Here is a 21,837-nt window from a genome sequence, read left to right as displayed (position 1 = left end):
ACACAGACCTCCTTCCTGAGCAGCATAAATAAGTCTTTGAGTTCCCTACACGAATCACCAGGGATTGTCCTTACGACAAGGACAGATGCAGATAGACGTGAAGTATGAAAGCCAGGGAAGTTAAGCCATGGGAGGTGATCCCATACACCATACAGAGGATGTCAGATTGACCAAAGGAAGGTCTGACTTGCAAAAAGGGTCTTATTTTAGAAAGCCAGGGGAAAACTCATGGCTCAAAGAGTACTCCTTCTGGCTTCAAGAAGGGTAAACATTACTCTGGAATATGAGCTGTCTATGCTGCTGTGGCACTAACAGGTTACTTTTTTGAAGCTTCGGAAAGCTCCTAAGAATGTGCTCCCTTACTAAGAATTCAAAAGCAGCTTTTCCACTTAAGTTCTCAGTAAAAATGGATTCAGATGGCAGAAATACAGTAGAAGGATAACAACTTGCAGTAGCACTTGTTTACATACGCTTCACTTGAATATCTTAAGCCTATATCCAGCTTGTTTAATTTGCTTTTCAACCCTGAATTGTAAGTCTTCTGGTAAGTTGATCTGTGCCGATGTGGTAAATCACACCTATTATATACATGTCTCTTAAAAAAAAAAGATGTTTTGACAGGGTTCTATTTTTTCCAGTTTACTTCCTTATCCAGAGTTGCTCGGGAAACACTGCTGCATTAACTGCTAGTTAATGAGAATCATGGTCTCCCATCCATTTGGTCACAGTTAAACTGAAATAACCCCCCAAAATTAAGCGTACTCATGCAATTTGCATCTGCTTTTACTGAACATTCTTACTGGCTTTTTTCAGTCTAAGGACAATAAATTAGAGCAGGGTGTAGGGCCCCTAACTCCCACCAGCTGTGACCCATCCACAAACACAAAACTGTCAGTCATGTGGACTTGGCCATGTTTGAGTAGACAAGCCCTGCTAAGAGACAGCACAGCAGTAATGGGCCATATTGCTTCCAGAGCAGCAAGCACCTCTGCATGGTGCTCTGAAGGTGTTCAGACAGACCAGCTGGAAGAGCCCTACTTCATGCTGAACATGTGTCATATAAACACACTTTTTACAGCTGAGAGTTTTAAGGACTGGCATTTATGTAACCAACTGTGTGGGAAGTCACACTTAAAAAAAAATCCCAACCAACTCCTGTTTTTCTGGGTTTTGCTTCTTACTTGAGTTATACTTGAGCAAAAAGATGAACAGACTAAGCTTTCTATATACATGGCACATAGTTTCTCACTGTGTACTGCATTACCACCTTAGAGCTCCTACTAACTATCTACAGGTGTGTAGCACAGTAATAAAAGTTATGTGGAACACTGAGTGGGGACCCTTCCTTTGCAGATGATATTTTGATATTGTGTATGACCTCTGTGGAACAAACTGCTGTGGAATCTAACTGGAACTACTGAGTTACAAAAGCATGTCAGAAAAGAGTTAGACATGGATGATGAAACATCCCGCAGAAGTGTTGGACATCTGGATGTATATAAGTAACTGGAAAAGTAAGAACTCTGCTCCCAAATGATCCGCAATCAGGTCTGCATCTAGTTTGAATACTGCTCAACTAGCTGAGGCAATGGTCTTAACCACTTCTGTAGATGTTGTGTTTCTAAACTTTCTTCAAGTGGTAAAGAACGTGTATTGGTTTTCTCTTGCTTAAAAGTTTTTCTTAGGGTGCAGCACCATTAACTCAGGCATGCTTTCTGTAAACGTGGATAGTGGTTAAAAAACAAAATAGAAAAAACAAACATGAAGACCTTTCTAGAAGCTGTCAGATAGGATAGCTGAAGGGAATGTTATTACAACTAAGAAGCTGGATTCACTGCACTAAACAGCTGTTTCTAGTGATAAAGCATAAAGGTTAAACAACTGAGGACAAGGTTGCCAGATGTAAAATGGAAAGTTTCCAATTTAGGAGCAGCAGAGGAAGAACATGAATTAATATGCAAGGACCAAATCAGCATTATAAAAATCTTCCAAGCCAAAGCAAATGCCATTGCAAATAGACTCAGGAACTCTCCTCCTTCTCTTCTGCTTCCCGCATTCCAAGAAGGATTGAATTTAGAATAACCATGGGGAATTTTAGAAAAATCTTACACTAAAATGCTGAATAAAGGTTTTCAAAGGGAGAGTATGTGCTTCAGAGACACTATTTCTGTCTTTATCATGCTAGATTCTTCTTCAGTACTTCTGTTTGAGAAAGGAATAAATGTTTTGGACTTAAGTTTTTTCAAGAGTTTTATCTTTAGTGAGATTTTTAAAGATCAGACAGGTTTTTTAACAGTTTTGAAACCAGGGTAATAACTGATAATTTCTACCTGACTTATTAACTGAAGGAAAAATCAAACACAGAAAACCGCCAAACAAAATTAAAACCACATCAACAACCGAACACTTGGCAAATACACAAAATCCACTGGTTGTGGACTTCTCATCCTAGACTACGTTTCAGTGCTAGTTTTGTTAGCTCTACATGTAGCGCTACACTGTCAGGCTGTGGATTCTGTGCTGCAATACTCTTTGGCAGATGGGTCTTACACACATTTTTCTGGCATGAGCTGGCAGATGTCCCACTCCAGGCAGAAAAGCTATTTCACTGCTAACAAGTCAAGTTTATTATATAACATGGTGGGACTTAAAAAATGGAGTCTACTGTGGTATTCCTCAAATTGAAGGGGTATCATGGATTGTTCAGTCCACAACAAGGGCTATTTTAAACTGGTCTCCTGGAAAACAAATGGGGCAATTACTCCCCAACATTGGACATTTCTTCCCCTATGTTGGACACTTTCAAGATTCAGCTGGACAGGGTGCTGGACCATCTTGTCTAGATCGTGCTTTTGCCAAGAAGGATTGGACCAGATGATCCTTGAGGTCCCTTCCAACATGATATTCTATGATTCTGTGAGATTAAACATCAGCACTACTAGACTGATAGTTGGCTCAGCTGTGGTACAGCTTTTCTGTTGAACTTGCATTTTGGAAAGCTCCCATAGGATCTGACAGAAATAGGAGCTCACACACAACCATGACCCCATCACAAAAAGCAGATGGACACAGGCAACTGCACTGAAAATAAATGAGAGACATGCAAGGAAAACCTGACAGGAGACAGTACATTTAAGCCTGAAAAATGAGGAAGAGCAGAATGTCAAATGCTGTAATCAGATGAACAGAAATTAGGACTTTCAAAAATCAAACAGCGGCATGACATTTTATGGTCTTGCACCTCACAGGGCTACATGGTATCTCTGCATGTGCCTGTGTCCCCATATCCATAGGCACTACAATTCCAGCACAGAAACTAGCAACCAAGGGTAAATCAGTGATACTCAAACTTAGCAGAATAATTTCACCATTGATGTCTCTGATTCAATCCCTGATCACCTAGCAGTATCGCTTGCAGGTTTTAACATCTGATCCTACTGGACATAAAACATAAGCCCAATAACCATATGTGATATCTGTGAGATGCCTGACAGTGAAGCTCCACTTTCACTCTTAGAACAGCCATGATTATGTCAAACACACAACTGCCCTCTGCATTTTAAGAGACATGGCTTATGAAGTGGTTTTAGTTGACCTAATATTTAGGTATATCCAAGCAAAGAGAAGAAAGCAGAATTAGGAACCTCCTCCCTTATGTTTCAACACCTCTCCCTAAAAGCTGTATCTGAGGTTAAAGAGCAAATAGCATCCCAAAATATCAAGATTCTTCACATTAGGTGGGCAACCTGAAAAACTCCACAGAAGTACAAATGTAATCAGTTATTCAAAGAGGAAAACAACTAATCTCTTACATTGTTTCTCAGCTCTGAGATAAATTATATAAACATTTCACAAGTACGAACAATGTTAATGGTTAATGCTGAAGCCAGAATATGGCAGGAGATGAAACAGTGGATACTGGGTTATCCTCTTCACTCGACAGATGAACATACTTGCATCTGTGATTCTCAAAGCCTAGATCTTAAATAAATCATTAAATATACTGAGCAGGACAGGCTACTCTTCTACAGTCCAAAAATCATATGGAGCATTAATAGGAATTAAAATCTATCCTGAGTTTACTAATGGGATTCATCTTACCTGAACTTAGCTGTATAAGCAAGTCATCTAGTTTAGCTTTACCTGTATTATCACTGGACATAGGTAAGGACCTCCTGATTCAAACTGACCTAATGTAAGTGCCTCAAATAAACTGGAAGGATTTCCCCCTCTCCCCTGAAACTGTTCAGTGCTCTCCACTGATTATGGCACAAGCATAGATGACTTGGTCAGACTGGACAGATGCCTTTTAGCTAAAAGCAAGAGGAAATAAATCTCACCTCACATCCCAGAAAGAACCTGACAAACTCCTTCAGGAAATACCCTTGGTCAGCTCAGAGAGAACCTAATTAGCACCTGTGAGGGTTTCCTGCCAGCCAGCTACAAGTAATGTCATATGCAGAAGAGCTAAGTTGCTAATCAGTCTATCAGAGGACAGGCACCACTATCCATGCTTCTCTGATAAAATATGAACATATGATAGTGAAGGAAGATCAAAATGCTCTCAAATGTTTAGATAAAAACAATATATGTCTTTATTCTGGTAAACTGTGTAAGATCAAGCTTTTTCTTCGCAGCTTAGCAGGTACGCAGCAGAGGGAAGTATAGCAAAGGGAAGCTAACAGTGAGAACATAGGAGTTCTAAAAAGGGAGAAAAAGAAAATATAGAAAGCATCTGAAACCCCAAATATAAGGGTCGACCCACACAAAAATAATGCCCTACAACTGCAAGATCAGACTTAGGTGTATTAATTTGATTTCTTACAATCTACTTTTGCCCAAAATGATGCACCTAATGAACTTTCAGCATCTTTAAGGGTTTGGCTGCTAAATCTGCCTGCTAGAATTTGTCCACTGGCATCTCTTCTGAGGCATCTTACTCCATATCTGGATTTCAAGCGATCCTGAACATGCTCACGGTTGTATTTAGGCAACCGCTGTTCAGCACTTTGTGTGTTGGCCTCAATATTTTGGAAGATTCACAACAACTTGACCCAATGACTTGTTAGTAAACAAACAAAATGATCTAACATAGCCAAAACAGGCATATTCAGGTTGTCACTGGAAGACAAGAAGGTGAACAGACAAGGGACAAGCATATAGGTATACGGCTGTGCAATGTAGAAAAAGCCTAGCAAGCATAAGAAACATACAAAGGTAAAAGAACTATGGCTACAAATGCTGCCACTTCATAACAGACTTTCCTTCCAAAAGGTCAAAACTGAAACCTCCATCAAAACTACAGAAATACCAAATATTCTGCAAGTGTTCACACCCTCAGTGTTAATACAATAGCAGCACAGATATCTAAGAACTGGAGCACAGTTGTCAGTCAAACATTTCAACTCTTCCTTGAAGTAGGTCAGTATTTCCAGGCAACCAGAACATAAAAACAAAACAAGTGACCTCCATGCCTATTATAACAAATCTCCAGCAGAGTCTGGGTTTATGAAATGATGGGGCATGATGCAAATGTTGGCCACTTGCGCTGGAGAGACCGCCCTGTTTGTCACTCTAGAGAAAGTGTGATCAGACAAGAATAAAATTGTAGTAAAATAGCAGAGGAGATGGCAGATGTTTCCCACCCCTGAATTGCAAACTTTGCCCCTGAAAATACCATCCATACCAGTTCAAGACTGTGCTTTGACCAACATGGCCTTAAGGATGTAGGCTGACAATGGCAGAGATCTTCACCTCCAACAGTCTTGAAATGGAATAAAACATTGCTCCTGTTGGACCAGAGAACTAGGTGGTAGTTTGCCAGCTCATAAGGGTTAGATATCCTCAGCAGTCCACAGGACAGAACACCCAATTAACTGGGTGGCTAGCAGCCTTCTATGAACAGGCTGTGTCACTATATCCTAGAAATAGTAAAAGAGAGAAAGTTGTTCCTCTCAGCTCACGTTTTGCAGTCACTGTAAGCATTTAGTTTGACACACCCCCCCCCCCCCAATTCCCACGCAGCAAAGATTAAACCAGCTCATTCAGAAATGCAGATCTTTCTCAAACTAAATCTGAGGCTTGCTTTATCAAATCTTTCAGAAGCAAAGATGTATTTGTATATGTACATTTCCTCAGTTGAGCTCAGTATTAGGGCCACTCAAGCTCCTGGGACAGGATGTCACCATCATGCCCTTTGCACCTCCTGTCCCCTCCACACAACCCCATGCATCTACCTAGAAAAAACTATATGCTAACATCTTTCACACATTAGTGTTGTGGCTGCATTTTTGATGTGGGTCAACTTTTGTGCTTGACATACATCAGAGGAAGCTGCTGCTCATACCTACCCACACTTATCAGTAACAGATCAGTGTCCTGGCTTCTAGCATCAAGTCAGCTCCTTACTTTATGATTATGCTATTCACTGAAATGCAGTCTCACTGGCCCAGTCCGTGGTGACTCCCACTGTCTTGCTTCTACATCCTGGTGAGACAAGGTGAGGCAGAGTGTATCACCGCAGGGTAGCAGCAGGGTTCGGATCGTGTTTCTGCTGCGGATCTCTTCTGGCTACAAACATGACTGGGCACTAACACAGCTGCATTAGTGCCAACTCCCAAATGAAAACACTGAGGCTGAAGGTAAGCTGTGGAAACTGGTTTGCATCCGCAACTATGTGAAATGAAACAAATTGTTCTGCTTTTCATGAACTTAATTGCTCGCAATACATGTGATTGCTAAAACCAAGCCCACACAACATAAATCCTGCAAATTGGGCATAACCCTGAAGCTATCCATTTGGCTTGCCAGCTGCATTGCCCTTACTGTGTATATACACAAAAGTGCCACATACCCAAAAGGCCTGGTGTTGCAGGGAGAGTGGAGAGGCACCTCTTAAGACTGCTCTTTGGCAGAATGACTACCCTGCAAATGGCGAGCATGCTGGATTACACGACAAGGGAAGATTTGGCACTCGGACTTCTGCTGCTGCTGTGTCAAGGTAGGCAGCCTGTCCATCTATAAGGGTTGTGTAAGCCTGGATGAGGCATCTGAGTAAGTTCTGCCTAGTGGCAGCGACCCCTCTTCCTTTCTCTAATTTTCATCTTCCTTATCAGCCAACATTAGTCAGAAGGAGGAAGGAAAACCACAAGAATCCATTTAAGGAAGATTTAACATCATTCCCTGGAGTCCCCCAATACTCCCATAGTAAAATTAAGGCCTCCCAGGCAGAGCTAATAAGTAAACTTACTAATAAGTACTTTTGGACCACTGGTCTGCTAGGGGGAGGAATGCCCTGGCTAAGTTTTGCCATGATAGCTAATAAGCAGTTCCATAAAATGCTGATCTATAGCATGGCTGTCAGGGTTTTCAATCCTGATTTTCAGTTCTGCTGACTAGATGACACGTGGAAGGTAGAATCTGGAATCACAGTATCAGGCAGAGTTGAAAAATACATGCAATTCTTTCCTCTTGTACAGTTTCTTTGCAAATATATTCTGACAGAACCAAGTAGATCTGTTATTATTTCGGCCACCTCTAGCAATAATCATGACCTCAAGATAATACTGACACACGAGAGCAAGCAGATCTGAGCACAAGCTCTCCACCTGTACTTCTGAGTTGTGGTCTGCTTAGCACAAGCTATGGTGTCTCTGCAGAGTGCAGCACATATCTGCAAAAATTAATCTGGGGACATCACTAGGTCTTTCAGTGGAGATTAACAGCATCTTCTATGGCAGTTAGCCAGAGGCATGTGAAACAGCCTACAACTGCTTTCATGACATCCTATACAAATGAAAGAGCTTAGTAAAAAGACGCAAGCATTTTTCTTTTCTGGTAGTGAAGCTCAGGCACTTAGAAAATTTGCCCTAGACTGAATAGCAAATAAACTGCATACATATAGTTGGACAGACAGATAGGTTCTCCTGCGCAATGCAGCTGGCTAAATCTCAGAATATTAGCACAGACATCCCTTGCTACTAGGATAAACCCTACTGCAGAATGAAATTGCTCCCTATCAGTCTAACAGAAAAGCCTCTATTACGTCTCCCAGTGAGTTTACTCACTTCCAGCCAAGCCCAAACTGAAGCGAAGGATAAAGACACAGTAAGATGAACAGAGCCGCACCCCTCTGAAACTCAAGGAGGGAACACCAACTTCACCAACAGATTCAGACCACTACTTTCTGTTTTCAGCTTTCTGTGCACCAAGCTCACTCACAGAGGAAAGTGAGTAATCCCAGGTAGTTTCCTTTTGAATCGCATTTAGTGACATTTGTGTTCTGGAAGGGATGAGGCAAGCTTATTTCTTCTGGGTAAGAAAAGTCTCACCCTGCCAGCACATTCTGGAAAAAGAAGCTACTCCGGTCTATTTGGGTAGTAGTGGGAGATAATCACAACCCAACTCCCCAGGGACTGGTGTTGCCAGCAAAATAAGGCACCTAAGAAGTGGTTGCATGGAGGGTCATCATGTGGCTATTTTAGAGGCCAATGAGAGGGATCTGCTGTGCCCTTGTGAGGATTTGGTAACACTGATGTGTCTTTTTTCTCCAAGGCTGAAATTGCTTTCACTGGCAGGTTAACAGAGGGGAGGAAGAAGGGAGCATATTTTGGAAACTCTGTGAAACACATTGCCCACATCAAACTCTCTTCTCTCCTCCTCTTGAGTTTTGCAGAAAGAAATTAACATTTAATGTAAAACAGCCTGCTTTGATAGCTGCCTGAGTGCCCCATTAAACATTTTCCACACTTCAGGGGAGACAAATATCCAGCCGTAAATTCCAATTTGTCATGGATTTTTTAAGTCACAGGTTAACAGAAGCAGCAGTTATCAGTCTCTGATCAGTATGCAGAGACCATTACACTCTTAGCAATATTCTTCAACAGACACATCAGAGAGTACATTTAAAAAGCGAAGACCTTTGGTTTTGAACATAAGGCTCCTAGAAAAAAGTTAGAAGAGATTATTTCACCAACACAGCACTGAGTCAGTAACAAAATGTAATTCCCTGCTGGATGGGTGCCATTATTTGTTGTGATTGTAGTTATCACTATTCATCTTCTACTTACATACAAAGTATGGTATACATTTACATGGTAACAGCACACAGAAAACAAAGTCCCTGCTTACAAGAGTTTTAACACTTCTGTTCCACTGACAAATTTAGTTCTATCAAATATTTAACAGTGGCAGCAATGTGTGCATCCTGGAATTATTTGGAGCAAACATTTACATGTGTGATCCACAACTCCAGCCAGATCTGGTGAGCACTCGAGGACAGTAACTGCAAAGAAAACATCACTTTTGCATCCTCCAAGTCCAAGATAATAATTCAGAAAAGTAACCAGCCAAACAAGATTTCACCATTAAGACTGTGAATTTGTAATCTCCAGTCTTCAACCTCCGTTCCTAGCTGATGGAAACAAGGAAGAGGAACAAAGAGAGGAAATGAAGATGATCACAGGTTTGCAAAGGTTGTGCACACAAAACAATTTTCTGCAGGCTGGGCTCTAATGCCTTTGTAACTTCCCTACATTTAAACCAACTAAGAAAGAGTTTTGGCTGTGATCCAGCATTCCTAACTCAATCACCTGCACAGAATCTAAATTCTAGATGACCTGTAAAACTGTCCTCCTAAAGTAAGCGCCTAATTTCCTCTGTATTGCCAAATGGAGAGGTGCCTTTAAAGGCCTCCAGAGGTAGGCTCTATTAACTTCTCTTGGCTGAGAAACATTCCCTATTTGCCTGTCAAGACCCTGACTGCTCTTGCAGGCTGACCTTCAAACTTCATCACAGAGCAACACAAGTCTGCAATTCGCCAGTGGGTTTAATTCCTCAACATATGCTGGCAATTCAAACTCAACAGCTTCTTCCAATTTATTCAAAGAATCAGTTCTCTTTCCACCATCTGACTCTAGAAAGCAGTATCTTTTGAGGGACTCTCCAAAACATCCAGAATTTCTACATGAAAGCTGTCTTTCTGCAAAAACAAGCTGAATCTCTCTTCAGCTTTTTACTTTAGGTTGCATCATCCTTTGCTGTTCTATCGTCTGATAAGTGTTGCCAACTATGAGCCACTGAGTCATTGATTCAGCGGTGGCTGTATGAGAATGGGTCATCTGAGTCCACACCACTGGGCAGGCGGGAGGAAGAAGGCCTAGTCTGCGCACCAGCTGTCAGGCAGTCAGTGTAGCAGGAGAACAGTATTTTCCCCCAGATCAAATTACTGACATGATCAGCCTGTGTAGGCTGTTCCAGAGGATCTCACAGTAGACACTGCTTGCATGCTGTTGAACCTCCTCCTGATGAGCTGGCCTGTGCAACACTAGGCTTTGCCTACCCCTGCTTTCTCTCTGTCCTGTAGATCTTGTATCATTAATTGCTGCTCGTGTCTAACAGGGGATGGGTACTACAGAAGCCAGGAAAGCAGCACATGGGGGGATATGTGACAGAACACACAGGATGCCATGTGAATCTTTCCTCGGTCACTAAACAGTATATAACATGAGCTGGAGGGCTTTTCTCCGCTACTGTGAAGCAAAAGTCCCCGTCTCAAGTTGCTGACTGCTATACTTCACTGTCATTTGTTTTAGTCTGTGTTTGAACACTGTGGTCCATGTTTGAGGTGACTCTCTTCAAGCTCTGTGGTAGGCTGTCAGGAAAGGGAGCCCATTACAGCACAGAGGACCACCCTGGTGCTCGGATACACACCTCACAGAAGGCCTCTTTCGAAGCTGCAAAGTACTGTCCAGCCAGAGAAGAGTCGCTGCTCTCCGGCAGCCCTAGAGGAGCACACAACTGCAGCAATGTTCATTAACCTGCCCTACCTACAGAAGCATCTCTTATCAAGGACAGCATTTGCATCAAAGTCTGCCTCCATAGCACCACAAGGAAGTGGCAGAGTGGGGGAGAGAGTCTGGCTTGGTCCAAAGGTGGTAAAACTGATAAAGTGATCAGCATAAACCGGATGTGGGGAGAAAAGCTGTCATTTATCACTTCCTAAGTGACATTTATATACTTCAATAATTTTCCAGAACTAAAGAGAGTAAGGAAGCAAAGTAAAAGTTATGGTTACGTCCAATCGCTTGTGTTTCTCCCTGCATGACACCTTTCTGAGAAAACAGCTTTTCTAAACTCACACCCAGCAACTTTCATGACCTTGATACAAATCTCTCAATCTTGGTTCGCTGTCACTCGAGTTAGCAAGAATCTTAGTTTTAATCTCCAAAAATAGCAAGTTTATAGTCCCATCTCGCTCACTGGGGCTGGAGGATTTTCAAAAAGGTGACTTGGTAAAGTTTAAAAAAGGCTAAAAAAGAAGGGGGCACATTAAAAATTATTTTAACCTCCTGTTCTGTTTCTATTTTTTAATCGTGGGAGGGAAGTTTTTCCTAGGGACTGCTGGAAGGTGGAAATAGGTGAGCTGCTACCAGGGACTAGGCATCGTTCAGCTCTGCTCCCAGCCAGAAAGCTGTGCGTGAATAGGTGACCGAGGTCCTAAACTGCCACATTTGTTGCCCTGCAGGGATTAGGCTGACATGTGCCTTTGATGCAAATGCAAAGTACTCCCAAATTAATCTCTGTGTGTGTCACTCAACAGTAATCTAAACTCTGCAGTAGAAAGAACAATTCTGACTTTTACTCTGGAACAGCACAAGCATTACAAAGGGCAATGCACTTAGCTGGGACTCCCAAAAGCACACAAAGGTACACCTTTTCTCATAGTCATGTCTAATTTTTGGCAGCAGAGAGGCATATGGAAAATTGCAAGGGGGAGAAACATTCCAGAATTAATATCCCAGTGCTGGTATTTGTTAATAGTTTGAACAGCTTACTTCTGTCTTTTCAACCTAGGAGACACGAGAACTTATTTCTAAACTGATTTTGTTCGGTAAAGGCTAGATTAAACAATCCTCATTATCACTATTTTACTTTACTGCAAAAATAGTCCCTTACTAGCCCTCCTCCTGACATCTCCCTCAATGCCATATGTTTTCAGAATTAAGGACAACTATAGGCAAGCAAGGTGCTAGGCACATCCTTAGGCTAGCGATGCCTATGCGTGTGATTTGGCTAGGTTATTTTTGGTTTAGTTTACAGAAATAAGGTCATTTTACTAGTGTTCCCATGCGTGCGTATCTACTGGTGGGGGAATATCCCAGGGTGAGATTTCTTGTGTGATACGAGTTTGTGAAATACCAAGCTGAGTCTGCTGATGTTGAAAATGCAGCCTATTCCGAGTTCTTTTTAGCATTTTTTTTTAATTTTCTTTTCTACGTGCCTTTCTTCCAATAGGAGAGTTGTTCTCTGCCTCGGTGCTTACGTCAGCCCAGAGGACCCCTCCCAGACAGCCTGTGGAATCAGAGTGTAAGCTTCTTGGCACGTGTTTTGTTTCTGTTAGACTTTAGAAGCATCAGAAACAGAAACCTGCTCTCTCGGAAAATATATTCTTCTCTCAGTCTCCAGACAACCTTAGCCTTAGCTACTATGAGATGACTATTTGTCACTGAGAAAAAAGCAAAATAAAAATTCTGTAAAGCTGGATTCTGAGCCCGTAAGTGTTGATGCAGAACTCATTTCAGTCTGATTTATGGATACCAAAGCTGTGCTCTAAATGTATAGCCCAGATCATTTAAAAAAAAAAGTTAAATTCTGAAGGAGATATATGACCTAACACTCCATCCACAAGCACTGGGAAGTAGCAAAGTCACAGGGAATGATGACACTTGAAACGACAAATAAAAAGCTTTCACTTAAAATAAAATGTTCAACAGAAAGAGTGTCTCATTCTTTAGAAAAGCAGACATAGTTTAGGCTCACTAATTTGCATGTCATGAAACCTCAAAGACCTAACTCAAATGCAGTAGCCTCCAGCCCCTGTCCTTCCTTCACTCAGTGAAGATTTAATAGCAGATTACTTGAGTGAGGTCGTATATTGCTATAACCAAATTAACGCTGAAACTATACACTGGTGTAATTGACCGCTCACAAGGGGAAGTGTTCGCATAAAGGCTTGCAAATCAAACTCTGCTTGCGATGCTTACATTCACTTGGACATCTAACAAGCCCAGAGCATATGCACAGACCTATGAAAAATGTTGCTTACTTATAAATCAGTGATTTACTGTGGGACCCCACTGGTCAGAGCAGATTCACTTTCACCCGAAGGTTAAGGACTGTAGGAATTTCCGCAGTTCTGAGTAAAGAGATGGGAAATACCAGCTCCAGAGGCAACTGGAAGGAAGTTTCTTTGTGCTTGGAGTGGAAACAAAAGCCCTTCCACAACCGACCTGCTTCCACGCCACCGCTCGCCCAAGTCCTCATGCTCAGCAGGGCCACCGGCTGCCACCACTGTGCTCCCTGTCCCCCACCCGCCCTGCCTCACCTGCTGTACACCAGGCACTCCATGTGGTTGATCTCCTTGTCGGAGCGGTAGCGGCTGTAATCCTCCCACAGGTCCTTGATGGCAGTGACCGCCAAGATGAAGAGCACAGGCGCCAAGGCCAGCTCCGGCTGGAAGGCATTGACGGCTGGCACGAAGTTGAGGAGTGCGATGAACACAAAGTAGACGTTGGCCAGGCGGTGGAACTGCTCGAAGAGGTTCTTGGGCAGGAAGGAGAGCGCTGTGTACTTGGTGGTCTTGAGGCGGTTGCTGGCCAGGACCGTCCTCTTGGACTTCTCCACCTCGGCCTCAGGTAAAAGCAAGTTGGAGCGCACCACCCGCGTCTTACTCTCCTTCTTCTTCCTCCGCCTCCTCTTCCTCTGCCTCTCCTTCCCCTCCGGCAGCACCTGGGGCGCTCCCTCTCCCCCTGCCGTGCCCTGGGACATCGCTGCCGCCCTCCCAAGCCGCCGTCGCCCGGGCAGCGCGGGCAGCTCCCACCGCCAGGCACTGCCCTAAGTTATCATCCTCCGCCGCCCGCCACGGCTCTCCTTTCCTCTTCCCCTCCGGGGGGGGAGGAGGGCTCTCTCAAACCCTCTCCTAACCGCTCTGCCGGGACCTCGCTCGCTTTCTCCTCCTCCTCGGCTGGGGAGGGGACGTGGGCAGGCGGCGAGCCGAGCCCTCCTCCCGCGAGCCTCGCCCCGTCCCGCTGGCGGGCCGGGCCCCTGGCTGGCCCCGGGCGCGGGGGCTGCGGCGGCCGCCGGCCCGTACGCCATGGCGGGGGCGCGGCGGCCGGGAAACGGGGAGCGGCGCTCCCGCGCGGTGCCTGCCCCAACGGCCGCGCCGCCGCCCGCGCCCCGCGGCCGGCAGCCTCGGGCCGCGGCCCCCCCGGCCTACGGACCCGCCAGGGACGCTTTATCAGCTGCTTTTGACTTTCCGTTACATGCCGGGGGGAGGTTTAGGTGTAGAAAGAAAAAATTTCCACCCAAGTCTTCGAAGCTCCACACCGGCCTGTATCCAGGGTCCCCAGGCAGCGGCCGGCGGGAATGTTTATCAGCAGGCTCATGCCAAAAAACTTCACTTTCTGACTGAAACCGTGTGCCACGACTGTAGCCGCCTCTTCGCCTAGCGCAGGTGATAGTGCACGACGTTTCCAAACTCCCTGCTTCTCTTTGGTGCGCCAGTTCAGTCGGTGGCGGACTCGGCCCCTGGGACAACCACAAAAGTGGCAACCAAAAATGAGGCTTCCGATGGAAAGTGATGAGTGCCGCCAGGCCTGTGCGTGTCCAAGCAGCGGTGTGCCGTAGTGTGTTCGGTTGTATGTGGATTTTTCTGCTCCCTTTTGGTAGGTGTTTGCATCAGAGCATGGAAAATGCCTACCTCTCACTCTGAGGTTTGTGTGCTGCGCTTTGCAAAGAGAGATAGATGCACTTGTGGGTGAAGACAGAAAACAAGATAGATGGGTAGGCTTGAAATACAGAAGAGAGAATAATCCAGATCGAAAGGCTTAGTGTAAAGTTTCTCACAAGCGAGTAAATGTATTCAGATGCTCAAAGAACAAGTACTATAGGAGAATAATGAAGATTATTGATACCAGATATCACATGAGACTTTGCAGCATCACTTTAGGCTGGGATTTAAGAGCAGACCCTTTGAATATGGGATTCCTCAGGCAGCATAAAAGGCTGTCACAGGTCACTCCAGGCTGTGCCTAAACTGTAGCACAGATGCATTTTGTGGTGTGACCCTTGGTCCTGATCCTGTGATATCCCAAGGTTACCCATATTGAGTACAATATCAAGCCCCTGATACTTGTCAGCGGGTTTTGTGTTGTCATGGAAAATAGGCATAAAGTATACGCATCTAGTCTTGATATGAGGTCAGGACAGGACTGGGGCATCTTCTGGGGAGACCTGGGTCCTACAGTTCAGATAATGCCATGACAAAATCCCTGAAAACCAAGAAGTGAAAGCCATTACCTCTGATCCTCACAGCCTGTAGTTATAACACAATGCCATGTCTTCATCTTTCCTTCCCCCATTTGCAATATGTTTGTAGTTGCTTTTAAAAAGTGTGTAGGTAATTATGAACACCTTTCAGGCCCTGAGGCACTAGGTGAGTGACAGATCAGCACATGGCCTGATACTGGTACTGTGTGAAGCCACAAACCCTTTACCAGTCCCACTGTCAACTCTTCTCATGCTACTGAAAATTTAGCTGGGATTTCCTGCATTTCCCAGCTCTTGGAATATGGAAATAACAAAGTTTTACTTTGTGCAAGGGGAAAAGGGAGAATTTGTCTGGGTTTCTTTGCTAAGTCTGCTCCTTTGTTGATAAGGGGAAAAATACAAAAAAGATATCCCATACAGAAAAAGGAGAACAATGAAAAAACCCTCCAAATTTTAATTTTCTGTGTTTGTTTTTTGCCTTGGTTAACCAGTTCTCAACTTGCTTACACTTGGGGTTAACTTCAAGGGTAAGTTGGAGTGACCAAAAATCCTTTTCCTGTGCTTCAGAAATGCTGAAATGAGATAAGGAAGACACAGTATCACTGCAATGTTTCCAGAAACCAAGCTTCGCCCACCCAAGGGCTCCTTGCAGGCAGCTGTGGATACTCTAAAAAGCAGGTTGCTGGACTTTTTGCTACTTGCCTGCTGGCCTCTGTGACCCACTGTTTTGTGGGGCTCTGGTTCAGTTTTGGGCCCCTCACCACAAAAAGGACATTGAATGACTCGAGCGTGTCCAAAGAAGGGCACAAAGCTGGTGAAGGCTCTGGAGCACAGGTCATACGAGGAGCGAGGAGCGGCTGAGGGAACTGGGGGTGTTTAGTCTGGAGAAGAGGAGGCTGAGGGGAGACCTCATCGCCCTCTACAGCTCCCTGAAAGGAGGTTGCAGAGAGCTGGAGATGAGTCTCTTTAACCAAGTAGTAAGCAATAGGACAAGAGGTAATGGCCTCAAATTGATCCAGGGAAGGTTTAGACTAGATATTAGGAAGCATTTCTTTACAGAACAGGTGTTAGCCTGCCCAGGGAGGTGGTGGAGTCCCCATTCCTGGAGGTGTTTAAGAGTTGTGTTGACATAGTGCTGACAGATATGGTGTAGTTGAGAACTGTCAATGTTAGGTTAATGATTGGACTAGGTGATCTTCAAGGTCTTTTCCAGCCTAGATGATTCTGTGATTCTGTGGTTCACCCCTGGTCCCCAGGAGCTCAAGCACTGTTCAGGCTTCATCTTTTCTCTGGGTGGGCCTCTAGCTTGTTTATTCAATGGCCGGTGGTTAGAAGAGAAGCAACATTAGTCTTTGCTCTTTTCTGATGTCAAAGCACATCACCTCTCAGAACAGACTGTTCACGTCTTTATCAGTGCCAGGTGACTCACGAGCAGCTCCAGTATGGCATGTCTTAGCAGCAAGGTGGTGCAGACAGTAGTACTGTGGGGTGGTGTGAGCCTGTGCAGTGAGGGGAAGTGAGCCACTTGCTGAGCCACTGAGAAACAGGTGAATCCACCACACTCTGATGCTGTATAAGAAACGGTGTGTAGAACAGGTTTTGCGCTGCATATTCAGCAGACAGTAACTGAAAGTGAATTAAGGATTGAATATATAGTAATATAACATTAAACTTCCAGTCACAGTGTGGAAGGCAAGGTAAATGACAAATGATCACATAACCCTTAAGCTACTTATTTAAGGAAAACACCTGTGTATTGGCAAGTTCGGAGGGCCTAACCTAGGATGCACTGGGCTTACACTTAGTGATATTGGCTGAACCTGTGACACCAGATACCCCAAAATTGTCAGTTACATCCCCACAACTATGAGAAATGTTCTGTAAGTCAGTGGGCTATATTTTAAAACCTGTTTTACTTGCATTCTCTTTTGGAGTTCTCAGGGTTCACATGAACAAGCTTCCTTCCACAAAGGAGTAACAGGAGAGAAACTTAGTTTAAAGATACTAAACAAAAGCTGAAAGTTCTCACATAATCCCCAACTTGCATAGCTGAGTTTTACAAATAGATACAGCAGCAGAAAGATAACAAACCGTTGGGTGGGAGTCTCTGAAGACTCCTGTGTTTGGTAAATCCTTAATTTCAAAACAGTTTAAAGACTTTGTATTTGAGCATGCCAGAGTCAAGGGCCACTCTTGCAAAGCCTTCACTATAAAAAAAGATTAGAAAGTATGCAACACCCCACTGATTAAGAGCTTTTTCTCATATCATTGACTGGGACTTTCTCTGTTGCTAGTAAACTGCTTTTTTATTAATTTAGGCAAGCTAGAGTATCATAAGGCAGTGAGAATTTTTCCATTGACTATAACAACCTCTCAGTCAGATGAGGAATCCAAAGTCTTGGATGTTTATATTAAAACTTGAGGACATGCAATCCATGATAAATAAAAACAAGTCTTAGCCTTATTTTTAAAAGCCTATAAAATCTAGTGTTTTCCAGGCTTTGCTAGCCAAAGATTTTGGCAACATAGACACTCCCAAGAATTTAGTCTTTCCTTTTCCTTTCTAAGTAAACTGTGTGCATAAGGTTTGAGAAAGCATAAATGTTTGTATCTGAACTCGTACCTGAGCTCTCCTTGCCCACACAGTCCAAGTACGTGAGGCTAAAAATAAGAAGCAGTTAGCAAATTCAACTTTAAACCAGTACAAAATACACATGCACAAGTCTGACCCTAGTTTTGGGACTGCAAAATGACAAGTATGTTTCTTTTGTTGTTAACTGCAGTACACCTGCATCTCCTTTTTATGGGGTCTTCTGGAGGAAAGGAGGTAGATAGAGACTGGCTTTAAATCAGTCCAGGTGATGCATGGTCCCTACAAGGATCACCCTCTAGACATGACAGCTAACTGGAAAAGCCTGAGGAGCCAAGAGCCAAGGACAAGATTTACTGAATAACCTAAACTAAAATGTAGGACCTTTACTGTTTTTCAGGGCCATTGGAGCAAAGCACTAAAACTTGGGAATGTCTGAAGGTTACTCTGTGCTCCGATTGAACAATCTGTGCCATCCATTGGTGTCTCTGTACTGTGCAGAGCTCTTTCTTCATTATTATATTGCTGCTTCTGACCATCCTCCATCTCAATGGCCAAACCGCTCTGCATTTTGCTGGGTATTTGCTCTCTCTGATTTCTCCTGCCATTAACCTGAATCCAGCCTCTGATGCCCAATACCTCTTGAATTTCAAGCTCTCTCCAGAGTCTTTTCTTCAATTGTACAGATTTTCTTCAGATCAAGGACTAAAGTTGAAAAAGAGAGAGGTTCTAAGCATCAGTCATGCTGATAGGATGCCTAATGAGCTAATCTTTGATAGCCTAGGCCATTACAAGCTGAGTCTTTATGTACGACTCTTAAGGCTGGAGGGAACTATGGAATTGTCCATCCCAAGATACTGTATTAACTTGGCCTTTTAGATGCCACACACACTACAGCTTGAAATCATTATTGAATTCTTATGTGAGCAGGCTGGTTGCTTAGAGATGAGATATCAATTTTTTTTTCCTCTTTTCAGAGTCACCAACTCTGATAATATTTGAAGTACTTTCTATGGTTTGGGGTTTTGTGGGTATGTAGGAATCGTAATATTGACCAAAAAATGCTTTTGGCCTAATGGTCATGTGGAACAGTTTGAAAATGGCATCTACCTGAACCCTAAGGATAAAACCCCCATAGTCAAGGAGAAAGGAATGCAAATATATTACTGATATAATAACTCATAATTTGACTTGTCAAAATATTTGAATGCTTAGAGTTATCATTATTCAGTTTTAACAATTCTTCCTATCATCAGAAGGTGAAGCAAATTTGATTTTAATTTTGTCTGTTTTACTAGGCCACTTTCGTAATGTGATCCTAAAATAAAGATTTCTCATGTTGAATATTGACAGAAACTTCTATCAGATCGCCCCTGATTTTCATAAAGAATCACCTTTGTTCCAAAGGATTTATTTTAATATTAATATGCTTAATATTATGGAAGCACCCAGAGGCCTCAGTCAGAATCTGAGACTTTAAGAATTATAAAAATAGCTGTAAAGACATGGTACCACACATCAGACAAAATCTGTTGTGCCCTTTGCAGATGAGACATATCCCATCTGGCTCTCCATAACGGGGACAGCCATACATGTTTCTAACTAGCAGAAAGAAGGCAAGAGGCTCTCGGTGTGAACAGCCTGCTAAAAATGCCAGACTTGGATGAGAAGAAACAGCAGCCAAAATGGCATCATTCCTCATTTCCTTCCATTCTGCAGGAGATATGTAGATACACACAGGCACGCGCATGCACTCACAGAGGCATATATATGTATGTACCACAAGCAGCCTCCAGATCCCCTTCCTTAGTTTCTCAACACACAGCCATGTGTAAAAGACAGAGAGGGATGTTCCGTGTTGCAGCATTAAGGGAAGTGGATCTTGTGCAGGGCCTGAACAACCCTGCTAGACCTTTTCAGTGCAATGGTAAGATATTGTTGAGGAATGGCTTCTGCCCTTTGGAAGTGAGAGCAATGTTACAGGGATCTAGCAAGTCTCTCACATTCTGCATGCATTTCACTGAAATGTTTTTCGAATCTAGTGTGTCCCGAGAATGCCTGCATCTCATCCTGCCAGCTGCGTGTTAGAGGATCTCCTGCTGCACCACACCATGAGCCTGACACAGCTGTTCAGCATGATCTGCGATTTCACAAAGAGGCTGTGTCTGGCATGTGGGATACTGGAGTGGGAAGGAGGCCACAGCACTGTGGAATATGTACCTTTGATCAGTGTCTTGTGCCCAGAAAGCAGAGAGGTGCCACGTCCTTTCCTCCACCACCTGAATGGCCATGTCCACTCTGTGGCCCTGTCTGCATGCAGACACCTGACAGATATGATGGCTCACCCCTCTGGAGCCACAGGGAGTGGTGACAAAGGATTTGGAAACCTGTACTACTGTATAATAAAAGAGGTAAGAAACTAGTGAAGGCGTAGGACAGTCTGGAAAGTAAAGAAATAAAGCATTCAGGTAGCTGTAGTTAGTTTGTAGGCATGACACTTGTGGAAAATATCACTCTGCAGATAATTAATGATCAATAATATTTGAGTTGTAAAGACTAACAATATAGAGCCACTGATTAGTACTTAGAGCTTTCAAATCTGGAACTTTGCTCTAATGATCTCAAATAACAGAAAAAGGGCCATCACAGTTGGTGGAGAGAGACCAGCACTTCTAGGGCACCAAGAACATCCTAAAGCATGTCAGTAGGTCAGGTGACACCCATGCTCAAAAGCACTTACCACTTTCCACTGACTGCAGAAGAAGTTATTGACTAGTGCAGAGGAAGGTGTTTCCCTGGTGGTATCCAAAGCTGAGTGAGATAAATTTCCTCCTTAATGTCTTGCCCAAGCCAGTCCAGAGCAGAGAACAATCAGCTCTCCACTGTGAAAGACAAGGTTAAATCAGATGGGGCACACACAGTAGGATATGCATGCAGGAGAAACCCCAGCCATGTCATGATCCTGTGGCCACTCAGCTGTGCCTGCAACACCTGCCGAAAAATATAATACACAGGGACAAGTTGCCCTCTTCTGCAGTGGGAAAGCAGAGACACCTCCTTACCCACTTAGTCTCCCCACTTGCAGAAATACACTTTTTAATGTTAATGCTTAATGTTGAAGGTATTTACTGGGGAACATCCGTAAGCATTGCTTCAGCCCATCAGCTAACTTACGAATTCACAGGGACATTGCAGAAGAGGAAATGCAGGAAAATCTATGTAATTAACTGCAGGAATAAAAGCAGACAGATGCTATTTATAGAAACTGCAGTTTGGGAGGACGAGAAAGTTAATATCCTTACTGCGGCACTGCCAACTCTTGCTATTTTATGGTGAGTCTCACAATATTTGTTGCTGTTCTTAAAACTGCATATCCTTGTATAATGGGATCTTGCAACAGTCTTAGCTCACTAAGGCAAGAAACCATGGTTGGAAAAACTTGAAAGTGCGAAGCACTCAGAACCAGAAAATAAATAGGAGAATATAAAAAACCATAAGTTTATGTTTTTGAAAACACTGTGATTCTTAAAGCAATTCTGTGAGGTTTTTTTAAACCTAGTAATTTTTAACACCAAGTGCTTGGCAGTGATTCTACTCATATAGAAGCTGCTGTAGGATTTCCTGTACACACGGAGTCAAAACCTCAGTTCCACATCTCTCTGAAAAGAAAATACTGTCTCGATATTGTGTCTGAATGCCAAATTGGGTGTCTTTTTAAATTAAGAGATATTTAATGACCCATTTTGCTTACATTTTGCTATATCTAGGTTTCTTAAAACTTATCCTGGAAAGGCTAATTAGAGCTGCTTGAATGAGTTCTTGCAAGGATTTGTCTGAGGGGAGCTATGCCTTCATTGGAGAATTAACAAAGGGAAGTTGGGGCTCTTCTGCTATTTAGTTGTTAGTCCAGATTCCTGGAA

At 43.5% G+C, this 21,837-nt stretch overlaps 1 protein-coding gene across 1 annotated transcript in view; it reads right to left on the bottom strand.

Annotated features, from left to right (window-relative positions):
• The window catches only part of ATP10A (ATPase phospholipid transporting 10A (putative)), a 120,225-nt gene extending 106,299 nt beyond the window's left edge, over nt 1-13,926 (bottom strand). The window contains exon 1 of the mRNA XM_074908360.1: nt 13,385-13,926. Within this exon, the coding sequence (XP_074764461.1) occupies nt 13,385-13,827 (443 nt within the window). The 5' untranslated portion in view covers nt 13,828-13,926. The remainder of the gene's footprint in view (nt 1-13,384) is intronic.
• Nucleotides 13,927-21,837: the final 7,911 nt, after the last annotated feature.

This window comes from Athene noctua, chromosome 1, assembly GCF_965140245.1.
Source record: "Athene noctua chromosome 1, bAthNoc1.hap1.1, whole genome shotgun sequence".
Taxonomy (NCBI): domain Eukaryota; kingdom Metazoa; phylum Chordata; class Aves; order Strigiformes; family Strigidae; genus Athene; species Athene noctua.
This window is presented reverse-complemented; position numbering and strand designations above follow the sequence as displayed.